This window comes from Polypterus senegalus, chromosome 9 (genome assembly GCF_016835505.1).
Source record: "Polypterus senegalus isolate Bchr_013 chromosome 9, ASM1683550v1, whole genome shotgun sequence".
Taxonomy (NCBI): Eukaryota; Metazoa; Chordata; class Cladistia; order Polypteriformes; family Polypteridae; genus Polypterus; species Polypterus senegalus.
This window is the reverse complement of record NC_053162.1, coordinates 78,484,042-78,505,113: the sequence shown is the minus strand read 5'-3', so window position 1 is coordinate 78,505,113 and position 21,072 is coordinate 78,484,042. Positions and strand designations below refer to the sequence as shown.

Sequence of the window (21,072 nt, the reverse complement as noted above, 5' to 3'; positions counted from 1 at the left end):
CAGATATTGCAGAGACACTGTGAACATTAAGGCGAACATGTATGATTAGCTCATATATGGTCAATGTTTCAGTAACACAAGACATTTACACATTTCAGTTTAATAACATTATATTCTGTATTTTTATATCTACTCTTTATTACTTGCAAAATACTTCTGCACCATCATTTTGGAATAGTACCCTTTATGCGTTTATCAAAAGTAAGATTGAAAGGCTTCAGGATGTGTAATCTAAATGCAAGGTTTACTCTTGGAAACTTTCTATATTTGCTATATTTATTTAATTTTATGCTCGCAATTATGCTCGCAAACCGAGGTTCCACTGTATATTTTTATATATATATATATATATATATATATATATATATATATATATATATATATATATATATATATATATATATATATAAAATATACAGTGGAACCTCGGTTTGTGAGCATAATTCGTTCCGGAAACGTGCTTGCAGTCCAAAGCACTCGTATATCAAAGTGAGTTTCCCCATAAGAAATAATGGAAACTCAGATGATTCGTTCCACAACCCAAAACTATTCATATAAAAATGATTAATATAAAGTAAAAATACGTAAAACAAATTAACCTGCATTTTACCTTTAAAAAGAATCATGGCTGGTGTGAGTGAGTTTCTAAACTCTTGGGGGATTCCACCCAACGGGATGACACGCGGAAGAGCGTCTCAAAGCAATCGCAGTCTCCCACCACTGTAGCAGTTCGCCGTATAAGCGTATCCAAAAAGATCACAGAAATGCTATAAGCACCTGCCGTCGATGGCTCGCTACAATAAATAACCGCGCTGTATCTGTTTCAAGCTAAATAAAGCTGAGGTTGTTAAAGTACTGACAGTCAGCTTCGTGTTTTGGGGTGCAAAACGGGGACTCGCACTTCACAACACACACACACACACACAGTCACAATGCTGTAGTAAACAGTATACGCTCGTACGGATGTTGACTATATGAGAGGAGAGAGACAAGAACCATCAGCTCATTTGTGATCACGTGACGCTCAGCAGACATCGCTCATTTATCAAGTCAAAATTTATTAAAGAATTTAGCTTGTCTTGCAAAACACTCGTAAACCAAGTTACTCGCAAACCGAGGTTCCACTGTATGTATATACTGTGTGTGTGTATGTATGTGTATATATATATATATATATAATATATATATATATATAATATAGGGTCTTCATAACTCACTTAGTTTATTCTTGCAGCTTAACAGTTTATAATACATTACTACGAGGCCTCTTCCATTTCAAGACAATGCAAAATGAGAATATGATGCCCCATAGTTACATTGAAAGTCTGCCTTTCTTGATGCAGCTATTTAATTATATCACATTGATAAATGTACACCAATCATTTTCTATACAGTGCATTATTTGGTTTAACTAGCATAGCATGGCGCTCAACATTCATACAGAAGGTGAAAAATGTTTAAATAAATTAGTAAAGCATCACTATCTTTTGCCTTTGTTGACTAGTTGTACCAAATACAGTTTGCTAGTAACTTTAACGACTCCTACCTTGCATCTTTACATTGAAGCAAATATTTGTAACAACTTTACTATTTTAAAATCTTTACATTTTAAGTTCAGCATTGTTAAATTGATCAGAAATTACAGCTTTTTTTTTTTTTGTTGTTTGTTAGGAATATATGCAATGTGTCACTTCTGTGGATGGAGAGTGGTTGGCAGAGCTTGGTCCTATGTTCTATAGCATAAAGCAAGCTGGAAAGACCAGACAGGTAAGAGAGAATTCAGTATTCCTGACTTAATGTTCTCTTATGTGGTTTGATTAAATATTTTAAGCTTAATTCTTAGACCTCTATTGGCTTAATTCTGGCCTGGTTTACAGTAACTCACATTTTACCATTTATATATTGGTTTCATGTTAAACATTTGAATGCAGGATTCTGCAAGAGACTCTATATCTTCCATATAATGATGGAAACCACTTAATATTTATAGATTTTATTTTTATATAGCACGTCTTACATTAGAACACTTTTTAGTATAGTAAACCTACAATCCATTTTTACTTAACCCTGCTTATCCTGCTTAGAGTTGCAGGGAGAACAAGCCTGCACCAGTATCATTGGGTGTGCAGGAGAGAGTAGGTGTTTCCCCATTTTGTTAGGCTTTCAGTAATACACAAACCTTTCTTTGCATTAACAAAAGACTTGACAGAGATGGACAAAGTATTATCCCTGTCCACCTGCATTGCAGAAGGCAGCTATGCTGATTGCCTGAGCTATTCTTCAGTTTTGCTTTTTGTCACAATTTGGCCAATTTATTTTCTGACTTTCTTCTGATAACCACAGCGGTTAATCAAACATTAAAGTTACATGTCTCCACATTAAGATCTACATCAAGGGAAAGTTTCAAAGAACGCAAACTGAACTGTTGCTTACTCTGATGGCAATCACTCATGCAGGGTTGTACTTATCAAAGGCAGTGGAATCTGACCTAGCTAGGTACATGTATCTGTCCATTTTATGTGCCAGAAATCTCACTTTTTCTCTCTTTTTGTCTGAACGTGGAGACTCTGAAAACCATGTAAATAATGTTTGAGGATCAATAGCTTTAATATCCATTCCTTCAGGCCCCACTCTATGCCCATGACAGAGCCCAGTCTGGGGGGAAAAACTTTTTTCAAAGGAATCTCCGCACATAAATTTGTTTGTACACTCCCCTCACCCACCTAATCCTAAATGCAGTGAGCCTTACATGCAGAGTGAGCTGAGGAAGACTATCACAGAGAAAGGGACAAATGGCAAAGACAATGAGTGCACTCCACTGAAGCAAAGTTCTTCACTTGAACCTGAAGTTCAGGCAGTACTGAATCTCCTCTTAAGGCTTGACATTGTAAAAAAGCTTTGTACCACATTGCTTTAAACTTTAAATAGATAAGCCTTTGGCTGGTTGTTTATTAACGTTTACTTTGTAACAATTTCGTGAGTGTGTAAGGTGAGCCTATAGCTTTTACAAGTTTTTGACTAATTTAGAAATAGCAGCCTTGACTTGGAAAGGAAGGACCAAGGAAAGGCCAAACTGACTGTGACATCCCACTAATATTCCAAAAGAGAAACACTCCCTATTAAGGAAATGTGCAAAGCCAATAAACTACAGAAAATCTCTTGGAGAACATCTGAAAGCCATATCTGTCTGTCTCATCTATTCTCCTTTCCTGTCTTTGATGTCAATATATAAATTGTCATCATATTTCTATAAAATGCTTTGCCATGCTTAATTAGTTTAACACAAAACTGAATAAACAGCATGACGTTAAAGTCAACTTGTATAAAATCCAAAGCTATAATACAGTAGATACTTTGTATATACATAAGATATTAAATACATAGCAGAAGTAGCCACTTTGGAAAAAGGGTCTTAGGCCTGGTTTTAATTAGTATAGGATATTTGAAATAATTTTAAGCTGATCCTTCAGTGGTTTGATGCCTGAAAATAAATAATTTTATCCTGAAATTTGTAAAAAAAACACTGTGATGCAACTGTCTAAGCTATGGACAAATCCTTATTACCTTCATCAAGATAAATACCTTCTAAATCATTCACATCAGTATGAGATACATAGGGGCGTGGCAGTGCGTTCAGCTCCACTCATTCTTCATTTTGGGAGCTTCAACCCAAAACTACCAATAGTCATGACCAGAATGTGCCTGGCTAGATGAGGAAAAACACACACCAAGCAAAGAGATGGTGAAAAAGTGCTGTAGTGCTTTTAATGAACAACTCAAACATCAAAATGGTACCCATTCTTATTGGTTTTAGTGCAGTGACAGGGTCAAGCTGCAGACCTGGGCCACCAGTTGCACTGGGTTGGTTGAGGCATGGAGCCTTTCTGTGCAACTGGAGGCTTAGAAGGGGGAAGAATGCGAATTAGTGGGTCCGCGGCTGGTTGGTGTAATTTAAATAAATAATTACCGCACTTGCATCTTTGTATGGGGGTGTTGTAGCGTGGCAAGAGTGGTTGCCATAAGCAGTGTGGGAGCGGACAGCCCTGCACTTAGTACACAGGTTCAGAATCGGCTGTAACCCTAGTTGGCACCGTGGGCATCTGATTGCTGCAGCTATGCCACGGCCCTGTTTTTATAAAGGAAGTGTGAATGTGAGGGGAGGAAAAAAGAAGAAAAGGGCTGATTGGAAAGAAAGAGAGAAAAGAGAGAGGAGGAAAAAGAAATGAGGCTAATCGGAAAGAATCAGATGGAATGAAAACGAAAAGAGGTTAAAAACTGGAGAGAAAGAAGAAGGCAGGACCAACAGAGAGCCAGTGCGAGAGGACGAGGCAGAGTGAAGGCAGACAGTCGGGAGGAAGTCCCTAGGGGAGCATGTGATTGCCGCTCGGGGTCTAAAGAGATGCTCAGTTATAGCGACTCACTGAAATCAGGCAGCATGACTTCATGGGAGTGGGAGACGTCCTACGGGTGATGCCACGGGCCACAGGGGTGTTGGAGGCTTGATGGGGTGCCCTGCCTGGAGCAATAGAGGGCTACAAGGGGCCCGTGCCTAGGAGCAGCAATGAAGGTATTAGGGACTGCACCCAGGCTCATGGTTTTTAAGGACCGTTTCCTGCCATGTTTTAAACCTCACTTTAATGGATAATTTATTTGATCAATGTAACTTCTGCATAGTCACCTTCTTTTAATTGGATTATTTATTTATTTATGAATTTCGCGCTGCACATTTTTTGGGACACTGTTCGATTGCTTTTAACAAAAGCACTAGAGCAGTTTTTCACTATCCCCTTGCTTTGTGTGTGTTTGTCCTAATTTGCCAGCTCATCCCAGTCATGACTATCGACAGTGACGAGTTCAAGAGGCTCCCAAAGCAGAAGTAGGAACAAGGAGCTGTTTATCACATTTAGCTCCTATATGCGGGGCAAACGACTGCACTCCCTTTCCGCACACTGGTTGGCTGGCTTGACATGCATCTGCATATGCTGCTGTTCTCGCAGCTCTTCTACTCTACGTTCTCTGTCTCCTCCTGTTTCTCCCTTATGTTCCCCTTTTATATGCTGGTGAGCGGTTGCAGTTGCGATCACCTGATGCTCGCCCTGGACTGATAATGAGACAATCAGATTGTCCGCACAACCCGGCAAGGCAACATGCAGATGGCTTACAACCTCGCACCAACCTAGAGACGAGCCATCTTCTCAGGCGATCGCTCGCACCTGCTCTTCTCCCCAGCACGAGCACAGCCAGTTATTTATTTATAACAGCCTTTTTTCTGAGCCATGTTCCCACTACTGTATACCACAGGGAGTTTTTGAATTATACTCCAGATTTTACTGGAAATGAGTAAAGTGATCTTAGAGCAAGAATAATATGCTTATTTTTCCTACTACATCATTTGACAGATTGATAGATTTGAGTTCAATGTAATCTGGCAATGAACAGATTGGAACTTAAACAGCAACAATAAATGTATATAGCACATTTTCATACAAACAATGTAGCTCAAAGTACTTTCTTTACAAGATGTAAAAGAGAAAGTTACATCAAAAGTAAAATAAATATGATTAGAATATTAAGGAATAAGTAACAAAGAAAAAACAAATAAATCTATATGATCTTATGGAACAGATCAACTACTAGATAACTACTAGAAGAGTAGCATTCTTGTATGCAGTATCATGTTATAAGTCTCAAAAGATGAGGCCAGTGATAAGTTCAGTGGGAAGGGAGGACCGAAAAACAAAGAAAAAAAGCTCTAGTTAAGCTGGAGAATAAAACAAAATCTGCAGTGTTTCCAAGGCCAAAAGACCACTCAGCCCCCAAATAAATGTATGTAAGTTGTTCCTCTTAATTTCCAGGCTTCATATGAGAGAATCTGATGAAGTTGGTCTTGTGGAGAGCATCACAGGTTGCTGCATGGTGCCTCGATCAGGTGGTGCCGCCACAGAAAAACGTAAAAGACATTAGGGAAAAGTAAAGATTATTAAAGATTGAAAAATCCCTGAAGAATGTGATAATTGTATGATTACATAGTCTATTAGGAGTATAATTAAAATATAGCTATGAAAAAGCCAAATTAAAATTCTTTCTTTTGAAGTTTTTTAAAGTGTTCCACAGTATTAGCCTGGTGAATTTCTATTGGTAAAAGTATTCTAGAATTTAGATGCTTAACAACAAACGTCCACCTTACCACTTCTTTTAAGCTTGGAATTGCAAACTACATTTGAAAATCTAAGGATACGACCTGGAGTGTAGAGAGACATGCATTCCAAAATGTAGGAAGGGGCAAGATTATTTAAGGCTTTAATTGTAATTTAAAGTCAATCCTAAATGACATGGTTGACCAACGTTACAGTGCTGGTGAGATGTGCTCTGATTTTCTTTTTCTAGTCAAGATTCATTCTGCTGCATTCTGCACTAATTCCAAGCGATTGATGTCTTTCTTAGTTAGTCCTGTTAGAAGTGCATTACAGTGATGTAGTCGACTGAAAACAAAACTGTGAAATATTTTAGTGTCTTGTAATGTTATAAGAGGTCTAACTTTTGCTGTATTCTTTAAGTGAAAAATGCAGTCCTAATAATATGGTTAACATTTCATTTAAAGTTTAGGTCAGCGTCGATAATTACCCCTAAATTTTTACCTCCACCTTGACTTTTAAACCTAATGTAGCAAGTTAATTTCGATTAACCTGGCTATTTCCATATTTGTCAATCACTAAGATTTCTGTATTAACCTTATTTAGTTTGAGAAAGTTACTACTCATACATTCAGAAATACTGCTAAGACATTGCATCAGAAAGCCAGGAGCACCAGGGTCATCAGGAGCTATCAATAAATAAAGCTGTGAGTCATTTGCATAGCTGTGGTAGCTCACCTTGTGTTTTGAGATAATTTACCATAATGGCCTTCAAAATAAATTATATCAAACAACGCTATTTGATATTAACATATGCTTTTGTCTACAATATAATAAAATTCTAAGGCCTGTGTGTGTCTCCAGTCTCTCAGAACAATCTGATCTCAGTTTGGCTTTGATGTTAATGGTCACTTTGGCTTTTTCTCTATCAAAAGAGGATGTGTGAGGCACACATGGAAGAGTAAAAGCATATGAGTCATGCTAAAAGAGTCACCCTCAAAGATCGGAAGTGTAAAACAGAACAGGAGGCGAGAAAGGTGCCTTAGAAATGATGACAGAAAGGTTACTGCAGTCAAGAGAGGTTCAGCGGAAAGGAACTGAAAGAACATGTAGGGCAAAAGGTAGCAATTATTTTAAATTATTCTATTACTTGTATTCAACAGATAGTGTGGCTAATGTGTGTGTGTGTGCAATTAGGGCTGGGCAAGTTAACACATTATTATCGCATTAACGCATTAATTAACGCAGGCAATTATTGTGCTTTAATGCAGCTTTTATTATTATTTTGAAAGCCTCAGTCTCGCTAGCAATCGATCAGTAGAGATCAGTAATCTTCTTGTTACAGTGCTTATCTTAAACTTGCATTTTTCTGAGGTCTTCATAAGTGAGGAAGTGGATAACCTCCCAGCAGTTAAAGGAACTACTGAAGAGATTTTTTCATATTCTCGCTGAATCGGACTCTGATTTGTCTGACTCAGATTTTGATGCAAGTGATCTAGAGATATAGATCCAAAACGGAAGTGAGGTACTGGCATCAGCTAATCGTGGTGCTGAACGCGTTCATGTAGCTGATGCACCTATGGTAATGTTTGTCTGGGAAGACAGACACTTAGATGCACAGGGGTGGCAGTTGGAGTGTGACACATTATTGTTTGAACCTCCTGTCTCACAAAGACAGCCAGGCAGCCAGCCCACTGTGCATTCCTGCTGGCTATCGAGCCACCCCCCACAAAGCTGCTGCTGCAAACTGTAAACAGGCGCCGACAGTAGGCACAACCGGCAGTAAGAGACTTTTTATGTTGATTTATGTGTGAAACCATTGCTTTGTGCACTTTTCAGAGAACTGCGTTTTTTGGAAAAAATATTAGACCTCAAAGAGTTTCTACTGAACATAGACTGTTTATGCTGCTGCCTGATAAAAGAAAATGTTTCTGTTGGTATCTGTTCAGATAAAAAAGAAAACAGATTTAGAAATGTTAACTTGATGTTGTTCGAAAGGTGCCTGTTATAATGTTACTAGCCGAAGCCCACCATAGCATATGGTGGTGTAAGAATAGGAACGGAAAACGGTGAGAAAGGAATTCAGTATAGCAAAGGCTTAGGAAACCACCGTCGCAGTATAACGAAAATAGCAAGGAGTGAAACCAATGCCAATGGATGAGGGAATACCTGCCTGTAGCAGGCTACGGAAAACATATACATATATAGGTAGACACCGCATTCACTGTGTTGCCCAGTCGACACGATAAGTCAGCGCGTCCGCCCTATTGCAAGTGGTAAAAGTGCCATTTAAACTAATACAGGTAGACGTGGAAACCGGGTTTTCTGATGAAAAAACAATAACGTTTTAAACAGTATCATTTACATACAACAGATTTTGGCAAATCGTTTACATGCAATTATTTATATCCATTTATACACTAATAATGGCAATTATTAATTAATAATAATTTACTGTATATTATTATTAAATAATTCCTCCCGTATAAGTAACATTTCTCAGACTGCTTTCTTCCATCTCCGAAACATTTCTAGACTTCGTCCTGTTCTTACGCAACACAGTACTAAAGTATTAGTTAATGCCTGAGTCACCTCACGTATAGATTACTGTAATAGTATTCTATCTGTTATCCCACAAAAAAGTATCCATCGCTTATAATTTATTCAAAATTCTGCTGCCAGGATAATAACCTGCAGTTCTAAATCCACTGAACATACTACACCAATTCTCTCTCAACTTCACTGGCTCCCTGTTAACTACAGAATACAATACTAAATACCGCTCTTAACATTTAAAGCTCTCCACAGCCTCACTGATCTGCAGCTGTACTTTCTGTACCACACATCCAACTCTGTGCTATGGGAGCTCGAGTGTCTCTCATAGTGCTCCTCAACTCGGGAATTCTCTTCTCTCTCATATACATCAGCTTGATTCAATTTAACACATTTTAAAACTACCCTCAAAACTTATCTTTTCAAATTGGCATACCAGTTGTGAATTTTGCACTGTTACTGCCAGTTATCTTTGTTTGTTTGCTAATTATTGTTGTTTGATCGAGAGCGGCAGTGGACGCGGAAGTAGGATTAGAGATGGCGGACGGGGCTCTGTCGTGTGCATCCCATGGTCTTACACTGTGTGCACAATTATTAGGCAAGTGAGTATTTTGACCATATCATCATTTTTAATGCGTATATTCCAACTCCAAGCTGTATTAACTTGAATGCTTATTGGATTTAAGCACGTCAGGTGATGTGTATTTGTGTAATGAGGGAGGGTGTGGCCTAATGAGATCAACACCCTATATCAAGGTGTGCAGAATTATTAGGCAGCTAGTTTTCCTCAGGCAAAATGGGCCAAAAAAGAGATTTAACTGACTCTGAAAAGTAAAAAATTGTAAAAAGTCTTTCAGAGGGATGCAGCACTTTTGGAATTGCTAAGATATTGGTGTGTGATCACAGAACCATCAAACATTTTGTTGCAAATAGTCAACAGGGTCGCAAGAAATGTGGTGAGAACAAAAGACGCAAATTAGCTGCCAAAGATTTGAGAAGAATCAAACGTGAAGCTACCAGGAACCCATTATCCTCCAGTACTTTCATATTCCAGAGCTGCAACCTACCTGGAGTGCCCAGAAGTACAAGGTGTTCAGTGCTCAAAGACATGGCCAAGGTAAGGAGGGCTGAAACCCAACCACCACTGAACAAGAAACATAAGCTGAAATGTCAAAACTGGGCCAAGAAATATCTGAAGACAGATTTTTTTCAAAGGTTTTCTGGACCGATGAGATGAGAGTGACTCTTGATGGACCAGATGGATGGACCTGTGGATCAGTAATGGGCACAGAGCTCCACTCCAACGTGGAGGTGGGGTACTACTGGTATGAGCTGGTATTTTTAAAGATGAGCTAGTTGGACCTTTTTGCATTGAAGATGAACTCAAAATCAACTCCCAAACCTACTGCCAGTTTTTCAAGACACTTTCTTCAAACAGTGATACAGGAAAAAGACCATGATTTTATGTAGGCCAATGCTCCATCACTTGCATCGAAGTTCTCCACTGCGTGGCCAGCCAGTAAAGGCCTTAAAGATGAAGGAATAATGACATGGCCCCCCTTCCTCATCTGACCTAAACCCTATCGAGAACTTGTGGGCACTTCTTAAACGCTAGATTTACGGGGGAGAAAAACAATACACCTCTCTGAAGAGTGTCTGGGAGGCTGTAGTCACTGCTCCACAAAAAGCTGATCGCCAACAGATCAAGAAACTGACAGACTCCATGAATGGAAAGGCTTATGACTGTTATTGGAAAGAAGGGTGGCTATATTGGTCATTGATTGATTGATTTATTTTTTTGAAATGTCAGAGATGTTTATTTGTAAATTTTGAGGTGTTTGTTTATTATTCTCACTATAACAGATGAAAATAAACAAGTGAGATGGGAAAATTTTCATTTTTCCTTTAGTTGCATAATAATTGTGCGCACATATATATTCCCCTGATGATGTTCACACTCACATTTCCGTTGTGAAACATTCAGGTTTATTAACATTTTGGATTGACTGATAGCACTGTGTTTGTTCCATATTAAAATTAATCCTCAAAAATACAACTTGCCTAATAATTGTGCACACAGTGTAGAGTTGATGGGCGGGGCTCTGTGAGTTGGCGGGCGTGGCTCTCTGTCATGCATGCGCTCTCTGTCTTGCTTGCCCTTAGTTAGAGTTGGCAGGCAGGGCTCTGTCAAGCGTATCTCATGGTATTGGAGTTGGCGGGCGGGGCCCTATGAGTTGGTGGCCGTGGCTCTCTGTCTTACTTGCTTGCGCTTACTGTCTTGCTTGCGCTCACTGTCTTACGTGCCCTTAGTGAATTATATACAGTACATGCGTAAAGTATTCACAGCGCATCCGTTTTTCCACATTTTGTTATGTTACAGCCTTATTCCAAAATGGATTAAATTCATTTTTTTCCTCAGAATTCTACACTCAACACCCCATAATGACAACGTGAAAAAAGTTAACTTGAGGTTTTTGCAAATTTATTAAAAATAAAAAAACTGAGAAATCACATGTACAGTAGTATTCACAGCCTTTACCATGAAGCTCAAAATTGAGCTCAGGTGCATCCTGTTTCCCTGATCATCCTTGAGATGTTTCTGCAGCTTAATTGGAGTCCACCTGTGGTAAATTCAGTTGATTGGACATGATTTGGAAAGGCACACACCTGTCTATATAAGGTCCCACAGTTGACAGTTCATGTCAGAGCACAAACTAAGCATGAAGTCAAAAGAATTGTCTGTAGACCTCCGAGACAGGATTGTCTCGAGGCACAAATCTGGGGAAGGTTACAGAAAAATGTCTGCTGCTTTGAAGGTCCCAATGAGCACAGTGGCCTCCATCATCCGTAAGTTGAAGAAGTTCGAAACCACCAGGACTCTTCCTAGAGCTGGCCGGCCATCTAACCTGAGCAATCGGGGGAGAAGGGCCTTTGTCAGGGAGGGGACCAAGAACCCGATGGTCACACTGTCAGAGCTCCAGAGGTCTTATGTGGAGAAAGGAGAAACTTCCAGAAAGGACAACCCTCTCTGCAGCAATCCACCAATCAGGCCTGTATGGTAGAGTGGCCAAACGGAAGCCACTTCTTAGTAAAAGGCACTTGGCAGCCCGTCTGGATTTTGCCAAAAGGCACCTGAAGGACTCTCAGACCATGAGAAACAACATTCTCTGGTCTGATGAGGCAAAGATTGAACTCTTTGGTGTGAATGCCAAGCGTCACATTTGGAGGAAACCAGGCACTGCTCATCACCAGGCCAATACCATCCCTACAGTAAGGCATAGTGGTGGCAGCATCATGCTGTGGGGATGTTTTTCAGCGGCAGGAACTGGGAGACTAGTCAGGATAAAGGGAAAGATGACTGCAGCAATGTGCAGAGACATCCTGGATGAAAACCTGCTCCAGAGCACTATTGACCTCAGACTGGGGCGACGGTTCATTTTTCAGCAGGACAACGACCCTAAGCACACAGCCAAGATATCAGAGGAGTGGCTTCAGGAAACTCTGTGAATGTCCTTGAATGGCCCAGACTTGAATCTGATTGAACATCTCTGGAGAGATCTTAAAATGGCTGTGCACCGACGCTTCCCATCCAACCTGACGGAGCTTGAGAGGTGCTGCAAAGAGGAATGGGCAAAACTGGCCAAGGATAGGTGTGCCAAGCTTGTGGCATCATATTCAAAAAGACTTGAAGCTGTAATTGCTGCCAAAGGTGCATCGACAAAGTATTGAGCAAAGGCTGTGAATACTTATGTACATGTGATTTCTCAGTTTTTTATTTTAATAAATTTGCAAAACCTCAAGTAAACTTTTTTCACGTTGTCATTATGGGGTGTTGTGTGTAGAATTCTGAGGAAAAAAATTAATTTAATCAATTTTGGAATAAGGCTGGGACATAACAAAATGTGAAAAAAGTGATGCGCTGTGAATACTTTCCGGATGTACTGTATATAGATGATCGTGGCCCTGGACTGTGAGGGTAACTTGTTTTTCTTTAACAAACTAGATAAAATGTTAATGCCATGGAAGTGGCAAATAGCTTTGGTTTTATATTTGATTACATTAATGTTTAAGTTGAGATTTACAAGAAATATTTTAACTGCTACTATGTAAAGGGAATACTGCTGTTAAAAAGCACCTTATTTGTTTAATGTGTTTGCAAACCAAATACACTCAATACACTACTTTTGAGTTCATTATTGAATTTTGTACATAACAATGTGATTGTCTGTGATTAATCGCGATTTAAAATTTTAATCACTGCCCAGCAATAATATATATATACAGGTAGTCCCCAGGTTATGGACATCCGACCTATGACTTACAAACTGGGCCATAGCTGCGATGCATGCGCCTCAGTAACTGCCACTCCGTCATCTTTGGCTTGGGGACGCTGCAAGCGGTGGCTGGATGGAGGGGGGGCAATTTCGCTGCTTGCGCAGTGTAGTGTCCTTCGGGTGGCTACTGGCGGCAAGCGGTTACCTGTGGTCCATAGTCACTGTGGCAACAGCTATCGCATGTGTGCAGGACGGAGGCTTGATGGGGCGGTTCGCTGCCCGCAAACTACGCCACCACAACTACTGCTCCTGACTGGACGCAGGCTGGATGGAGCAGAGGGGGGCGTTTCACTGCCCGCCACACACAGCTGCCCCTTTCATTCTCAGTGGGCGGCTAGTAATGCTGCAAGCGGTGACCTGGTTGTGGCTAAACGGAGGCCATTGAGGGTGAACGGGGTGGCGGGGGTTAGCATAGTAGTGTGCCTCGGGTGGCTGCCTGTTGAATGGGAGTGGTGGTGGGCGATTCACTTACCCGCCTTTGGCCGCACCGTGTTCGTTCTTGGTGGGCGGATGCTGCAGGCAGCATACTGTAATGGAGGTGACTGTGTGGTGAACCGCCCCTCACCACCCCCATTCATTCTCAATAGCAAGCTAGCTTGTTGTCTTTTGTCAGTACATCAGACATGTTGACGACAGATGCCTTCCTGCTGTGATATCAAGTACAGTGCTATACAGAAGAGTTCATCTCATCCTTTTGTTTTTACCCTTCAACAATGTCTCTGAAACACAAATCTGATGCAAGTGCTGGTGATATAAAAAAGAAGGAAACAACCATCACCATTGAAAATAAAGTAGAAATAATAAAAAGGTCAGAGAGAGGTGAAACTCCATCACTCATTGGCAGAGCACTTGGTTACAGTCGGTCAACATTAGCATTTATTAAAATAATGTACCTGTTCCAACTTACATAGAAACCTACAGTCCCTAACTCGTATGTAACCCAGGGACTGCCTGTGTGTGTGTGTGTATATGTGTGTGTGTGTGTGTATGTATGTGTGTATGTATGTATATATGTATATATATATATATATATATATATACACACTAATTAAAGGTAAAGCCCTTACTGACTGACTGACTGACTGACTCATCACTAATTCTCCAAGTTCCCGTGTGGGTAGAGGGCTGAAATTTGGCAAGCTCATTCCTTACAGCTTACTTACAAATGTTGGGCAGGTTTCATTTCGAAATTCTACGCGTAATGGTCATAATTGGAAGCTATTTTTCTCCATTTACTGTAATGGAGTTGAGCTCGAAAGCCGTGGGGCGTGAAGTTTTGTGTGACATCATCACGCCTCCCACATAATCACGTGAACTGACTGTCAACGCAGTGCGTAGAAAACCAGGAAGACCTCCAAAAAGCACTGAAGAAAACATGCATTATATAATTGAGAAGGCAGCGAAACAATAAGAAGCGAGCGAGTGACATATACTACCATATTCATGAGTGCTGCTACTTCGGAAACAAAGCAAGGTGTAAACCTAAACTTTAAATTAAGTTCATAGACAGGCTGCTGCTGGCGTTTGTCATGCCCACGGGTAATGCGGGATACAAGTTTAATGAGAGGACGCAGGATATAAACGAGAGTTTTAATCACTTTGTAACTAAGTTAAAATTGCACGTGAAGGGCTGTGCTTATGCAAATTCCAAGAGACTGTGTTTGTGGGGGATTGACAGTTAAGGCGGGTGGGGGAGTCACGTCATCATCTCTCCTCCCATTCACCTCATTTCGCTCTGAGCTGAGCTCCGCAGCTAATGCAGTAGTGATGGGAAGTTCGGATCATTTTACCGACTCGGACCTTTGAGTCTCGTTCAGCAAAATGAACAAATCTTTTTTCGAGTCAATTCGTTCAGTTCTCTTTCCAGCTCAGACTGCATAGGTTAAGCTTATGGGGCTGTCACGAATGATCGAATCGACTCAAACCCGAAAACTCGAGCGATGAACTAATAAATTCTGTTTCCGGCTCAGACTGAGTTGTTTAAGCTTATGGGGCTGTCACGTGATGAACGAACGACTCGAAAAACCTGGAGACTCGAAACAGGTGAATCAGTTCCAATACAGAAACTATAGGAAGTTGTGCAAATGCACATGTGCGACTGAACGAATCACTCCCACGAGATGACTCGTTCTTCCCGAGTCACGTTAAAGATTCGTTCAAAATGAACGAATCGTTCAAGAACGACCCATCACTATAACGCAGTGTTATGGAAGTGACTTTGTGACGCTGCCACCAAATACTCACAGAAAAATCCACAAGTTGATACACACGCTGTCTCTACAGTTTCTCCACACTGAATCCTCCAGGCACTACTTACAAAAGGTTACATTGACAATCGTGTTACGTTACTTTTAAAATGTTTCCTTTTCTTAGCACATGCACAGCTGAGAAGCTTCGATGCATATCATCCATAACGCATTAAAAAATCACGCATTTAATCATACTTTGCAATACAAGCAAAGGGGAACTTCTGTCAATGCATGATTTCATGGTACACCGATTACATTGATCAGCGCTTCCCGATTCATTTTACCCTCGCACCACCTTGGTTTGAGAAGAAGTATGAAAAAATATGAGGTTAACACAGAAAAACGGATCACCAATTGAAGCTTTATGAATAATCGATTCGCCATCAATAATTGTTTTGGTACAGCCATACTCAGTGTAATCCTCCTTCCATTTTATAATTTTTCCGCCACTAGCCATGATTAAATGAACGGTAAAAAAGTAAGAGCGAAGCGAGGGTGACTTATTCAGGCAGGCAGGCAGGCAAGCAACAGCTCGAATTTGGATATAAGTAGGTTCTATTTAGTCGTCTGAAATATCTTTGTTAGGAATGGAAGTTGAATTTAGTCTTTAAATTTCTATGGTAAAGAAAAAGTTATGCAATGATGACTAGATTTAACTATATAAAGTCAAAACTTTTATATATAAAGTCATTCCCGAATATATAAAGTCAAACCTTGATTATATAAAGTCACTGTCGGTATATATAAAGTCAAAACTTGTTTCTGAATATATAAAGTCAAACCTTGAATATATAAAGTCAGCGCTGGAATATATAAAGTCAACACTTGAATATATAAAGTCAGTGTCGAAATATATAAAGTCAGTGCTTTATATATTCTGATGTTGACTTTATATATTCAAGTTTTCACTTTATATATTCCAGCGCTGACTTTATATATTCAAGTTTTGACTTTATATATTCCAGCGATGACTTTATATATTCCAGCGCTGACTTTATATATTCAGGAATGACTTTATATATTCAAGTTTTGACTTTATATACTCTGACACCAACTTTATATATTCACAAAATCAATGTATTTACCTGTTTGGCACCCCATATTATATATGTGTGTGTGTGTATATGTGCACATGTATGTGTGTGTATATACAGTGGGATGCAAAAGTTTGGGCAACCTTGTTAATAGTCATTATTTTCCTTTATAAATCGTTGGTTGTTACGATAAAAAATGTCAGTTAAATATATCATATAGGAGACACACACAGTGATATTTGAGAAGTGAAATGAAGTTTATTGGATTTACAGAAAGTGTGCAATAATTGTTCAAACAAAATCAGACAGGTGCATAAATTTGGGCACCATTGTCATTTTATTGATTCCAAAACTTTTAGAACTAATTATTGGAACTCAAATTGGCTTGGTAAGCTCTGTGACCCCTGACCTACATACACAGGTGAATCCTATAATGAGAAAGAGTATTTAAGGGGGTCAATTGTAAGTTTCCCTCCTCCTCTAATTTTCTCTGAAGAGTAGCAACATGGGGGTCCCAGAACAACTCCTGAAGACAAAGATTGTTCACCATCATGGTTTAGGGGAAGGATACAGAAAGCTGTCCCAGAGATTTAAGCTGTCTGTTTCCACAATTAGGAACATATTGAGGAAATGGAAGACCACAGGCTCAGTTCAAGTTAAGGCTCGAAGTGGCAGACCAAGAAAGATTTCAGATAGACAGAAGTTTAAGAATGGTGAGAACAGTCAGAGTGAACCCACAGACCAGCACCAAAGACATACAACATCATCTTGCAGCAGATGGAGTCACTGTGCATCGTTCAACCATTCGGCGCACTTTACACAAGGAGATGCTGTATGCGAGAGTGATGCAGAGGAAGCATTTTCTCCACCCACAGCACAATCAGAGCCGCTTGAGGTATGCTCAAGCACATTTGGACAAGCCAGCTTCATTTTGGAATAAGGTGCTGTGGACTGATGAAACTAAAATTGAGTTATTTGGGCATAACAACGGGCATTATGCATGGAGGAAAAAGATCACAGCATTCCAAGAAAAACACCTGCTACCTACAGTAAAATATGGTGGTGGTTCCATCATGCTGTGGGGCTGTGTGGCCAGTGCAGGGACTGGGAATCTTGTCAAAGTTGAGGGACGCATGGATTCCACTCAGTATCAGCAGATTCTGGAGACCAATGTCCAGGAATCAGTGACAAAGCTGAAGCTGTGCCGGGGCTGGATCTTTCAGCAAGACAACGACCCGAAACACTGCTTAAAATCCACTAAGGCATTCATGCAGAGGAACAAGTACAACGTTCTGGAATGGCCATCTCAGTCCCCAGACCTGAATATAATTGAAAATCTGTGGTGTGAGTTAAAGAGAGCTGTCCATGCTCAGAAGCCATCAAACCTGAATGAACTAGAGATGTTTTGTAAAGAGGAATGGTCCAAAATACCTTCAACCACAATCCAGACTCTCATTGGAACCTACAGGAAGCGTTTAGAGGCTGTAATTTCTGCAAAAAGCGGATCTACTAAATATTGATTTCATTTCTTTTTTGTGGTGCCCAAATTTATGCACCTGCCTGATTTTGTTTGAACAATTATTGCACACTTTCTGTAAATCCAATAAACTTCATTTCACTTCTCAAATATCACTGTGTGTGTCTCCTACATGATATTTTTAACTGACATTTTTATCGTAACAACCAACGATTTATACAGGAAAATAATGACCATTAACAAGGTTGCCCAAACTTTTGCATCCCACTGTATGTATATGTTGTCACAAAACGAGACAAAGACAGAAAAAGGTTTGGGGCAGCCACCCATGTAATTTGGTATCCTGGCTGCAAAAGTCGTTTTCTTTTCAAATACCAGCACTGAAGTGCTTACAACAGAGTCCAAAACAAGACTGTCAGAGAAGGGAAAAGGGAAGGCTTTTAAAGGGGGAGGCAGGAAGTGAGGTTATAAGGATTGGGCACGTGTTCATCATTCATTGGATTAGTCCCGGATGTGACATCAGGGGGGCAGGAGCTGGCAAGGTCTGTCTCCATTGGCTCGGTCACAGAAGTGACGTCCAGAGAGACAGGTGGAACCTCCCGGGTTAGGTCTACAGGGAAGTGAGAAAGAGAGTTAGTGCACTCTGCCACATCCCGGCATGGCTCAGAACTGCCTTCACTCGAGCCCTTTAGCTGCCTCCCATGCGCGTGTGTGACAAGGCCCCCTCAGCCCAGACCCGTCGGGTCGGGCGACCCTAACCGAGAGGTCGTGAACCCGAGAGAGAGCATCAGCGTTGGCATGGAGAGCACCCCGACGATGAACGAGCGAAAACTTGTACGGCTGCAGGTCAAGAAACCACCGGGTGACCCGCGGATTCGACTCCTTGTGCAGGGCCATCCACTGTAGAGGTGCATGGTCCGTGACAAGGGTGAACTCACGGCCCAACAGGTAGTACCTCAGCTGAGTGATCGCCCATTTAATCGCCAGAGCCTCCCTCTCCACCGCGCATACCTGGTCTCCGGTCCAACAGTTTCCGCTCAGGAACATGACGGGTGTTGACACCATCGACACTTTGGCTCAGCACGGCTCCCAGGCCTGTGTCCGGCGTCCGCCTGGAGGATGAAAGGCAAAGAAAAGTTAGGTGCCATCAAAATAGGTGCGGACGTAAGGGCCTTCTTCAAGTCACCAAATGCAGTGTCTGTTTTTGCAGTCCATACCACAATGTTCGGGGCCCTCTTTGTTAAATCAGTCAAGGCGCGCTTCTCCAAAACCGGGTACAAACCGGCGGTAGTACCCGCTAACCCGAAAGGCTTGGACCTGCCGCTTGGTTCATGGACGGGCCATTTCAGAATGGCATCAATTTTGGAGCACTGTGGCCTTACGGTACCCGACCCACCAGGTAGCCTAAATATTTGGCCTCGCTTAATCCAAAGAAACATTTCTTGGGATTAATCCGGAGCCCGGCCTCACCAAGTGTCCGTAATACCGCTTGGACATGCTGTAGGTGTTCCTTCCATGTGCTGGAATAGATGACCACGCCATCTAGGTAGGCAGCACTGTATGAGTTATGAGGCGAAGCACTTTGTCCACCAGACGCTGAAAGGTTGCTGGAGCCCCGTAACCCAAATGGAAGGACACGATACTGCCAGTGTCCGCTAGGGGTACTAAACGCGTTTTTCCTTCGGAGTCCGTTAAAGGAACCTGCCAGTACCCTTTGTCATGTCAAGTGTGGTCAGGTATTGAGCCTGTCCAAGCCTCTCGAGGAGGTCGCCCACGCGTGGCATTGGATAGGCATCAAATTGGGAGACTTGGTTAAGCCGACGGAAGTCATTGCAGAACCTCCAACTCCCGTCAGGCTTACCGACGAGCACAATGGGGCTGGACCAGGGACTATAACTTTCCTCAATTACACCTAGTTCCAGCATGCGCTTGATCTCAAGCTCCACTTCAGCCTTTTTTGCCTCGGGAAGACGGTATGCAGGCGTTCTCGGACAACAACCCGGGCTCTGTCACAATGTTGTGCTCAATCAGAGAGGTCCTTCCGGGTGTTCACTGACTACCTCGAACGGTCCGGATAACTGTTTCCAGCTCCTGCCGTTGCCTGGGTCTCAAGTCTGTGCCAAAGTTAAGGTCGTGTGTGTGAGCGAAGAGTGGCGGGGCTGGCGGAGGAGGGATCGGGGTCCCTGTCCTTCCACGGTTTCAGCAGGTTCACATGATAAACCGCTCCTTTGGCCGCGATTGGGTTGACTCACCAAATAGTCGACCAGTCCCTTCCTCTCCTTAACTTCGTAGGGGCCCTGCCAGTGGGCAAGCAACTTAGAGTGGGAGGTAGGCACTAGGACCATGACCCGATCTCCGGGTGGAACTCCCAAGAGGCGTGCGCGGTTGTAGTACCGAACCTGTGCTGCTTGAGCCTCCTCCATGTGACTTTTAAGGACAGGCCGAATCTTTCCAAATCTATCGCGTAACTGCGCGATATACTCCAGTATGTTTGTGGAGGGAAGAGCCTCTTCTTCCCAGCCTTCTTTCAAAATATCAATATGCCCCGAGGTTGTCGCCCATACAGTAGTTCAAAGGGGAGAACCCGTGGAGGCTTGTGGGACTTCCGATAGGCAAAAAGGACGAGGGGAGGAGCTGATCCCAGTTCCTTCCATCCTCGCTGACCACCTTACGCAGCATTTGCTTGAGAGTTTGATTAAACCTCTCTACTAATCCGTCGGTTTGAGGATGATACACGAGGTTTTAAATGCTTTATTTTCAGTAATCTGGCAGTCTCCTTGAACGTCTCCGAGGTGAAGGGGGTCCCCTGGTCTGTCAAGACTTCTTTGGGGATCCCCACGCGCGCGAATACCCCTAGTAATTCCCGTGCGATGGCTTTAGAGGTAGCTGAGCGCAACGGAACAGCTTCGGGTATCGTGTAGCATAATCCACGAGGACTAAAATGTACTTGTGTCCTCGGGCTGAGGGCTCTAGAGGTCCCACCAGGTCGACCCCGATTCTGTGGAAGGGAACGTCAATCAATGGAATAGGAACAAGAGGAGCACGGTCCCTCCTAGGAATCTGTCGCAGTTGACACTCCGGGCAGGAAGCGCCAAAGCGGCGAACCTCCTCATTAATTCCTGGCCAGTAAAACGGGCTTGATCCGCTCCAGAGTTTTTCGGTGCCCAGGTGGCCACCTAGGAGGTGGGCGTGTGCTAGCTCGCAGACCTGCCGCGGAAGGTACGCGGCACTAGCAGCAGCCTCGTCTCCTGCCCGTCATGCATTGCTACACGGTAAAGGAGGTCATTATCT

The 21,072-nt window shown here is 42.0% G+C and overlaps 1 protein-coding gene across 3 annotated transcripts in view; it reads left to right on the top strand.

Annotated features, from left to right (window-relative positions):
* The window catches only part of dhx38 (DEAH (Asp-Glu-Ala-His) box polypeptide 38), a 122,485-nt gene that overhangs the window by 79,784 nt on the left and 21,629 nt on the right, over positions 1-21,072 (top strand). For all 3 annotated transcript variants that reach the window (XM_039763328.1, XM_039763329.1, XM_039763330.1), the window contains one exon: positions 1,672-1,767. In XM_039763328.1, coding sequence (XP_039619262.1) covers positions 1,672-1,767 — 96 coding nt within the window. The remainder of the gene's footprint in view (positions 1-1,671; positions 1,768-21,072) is intronic.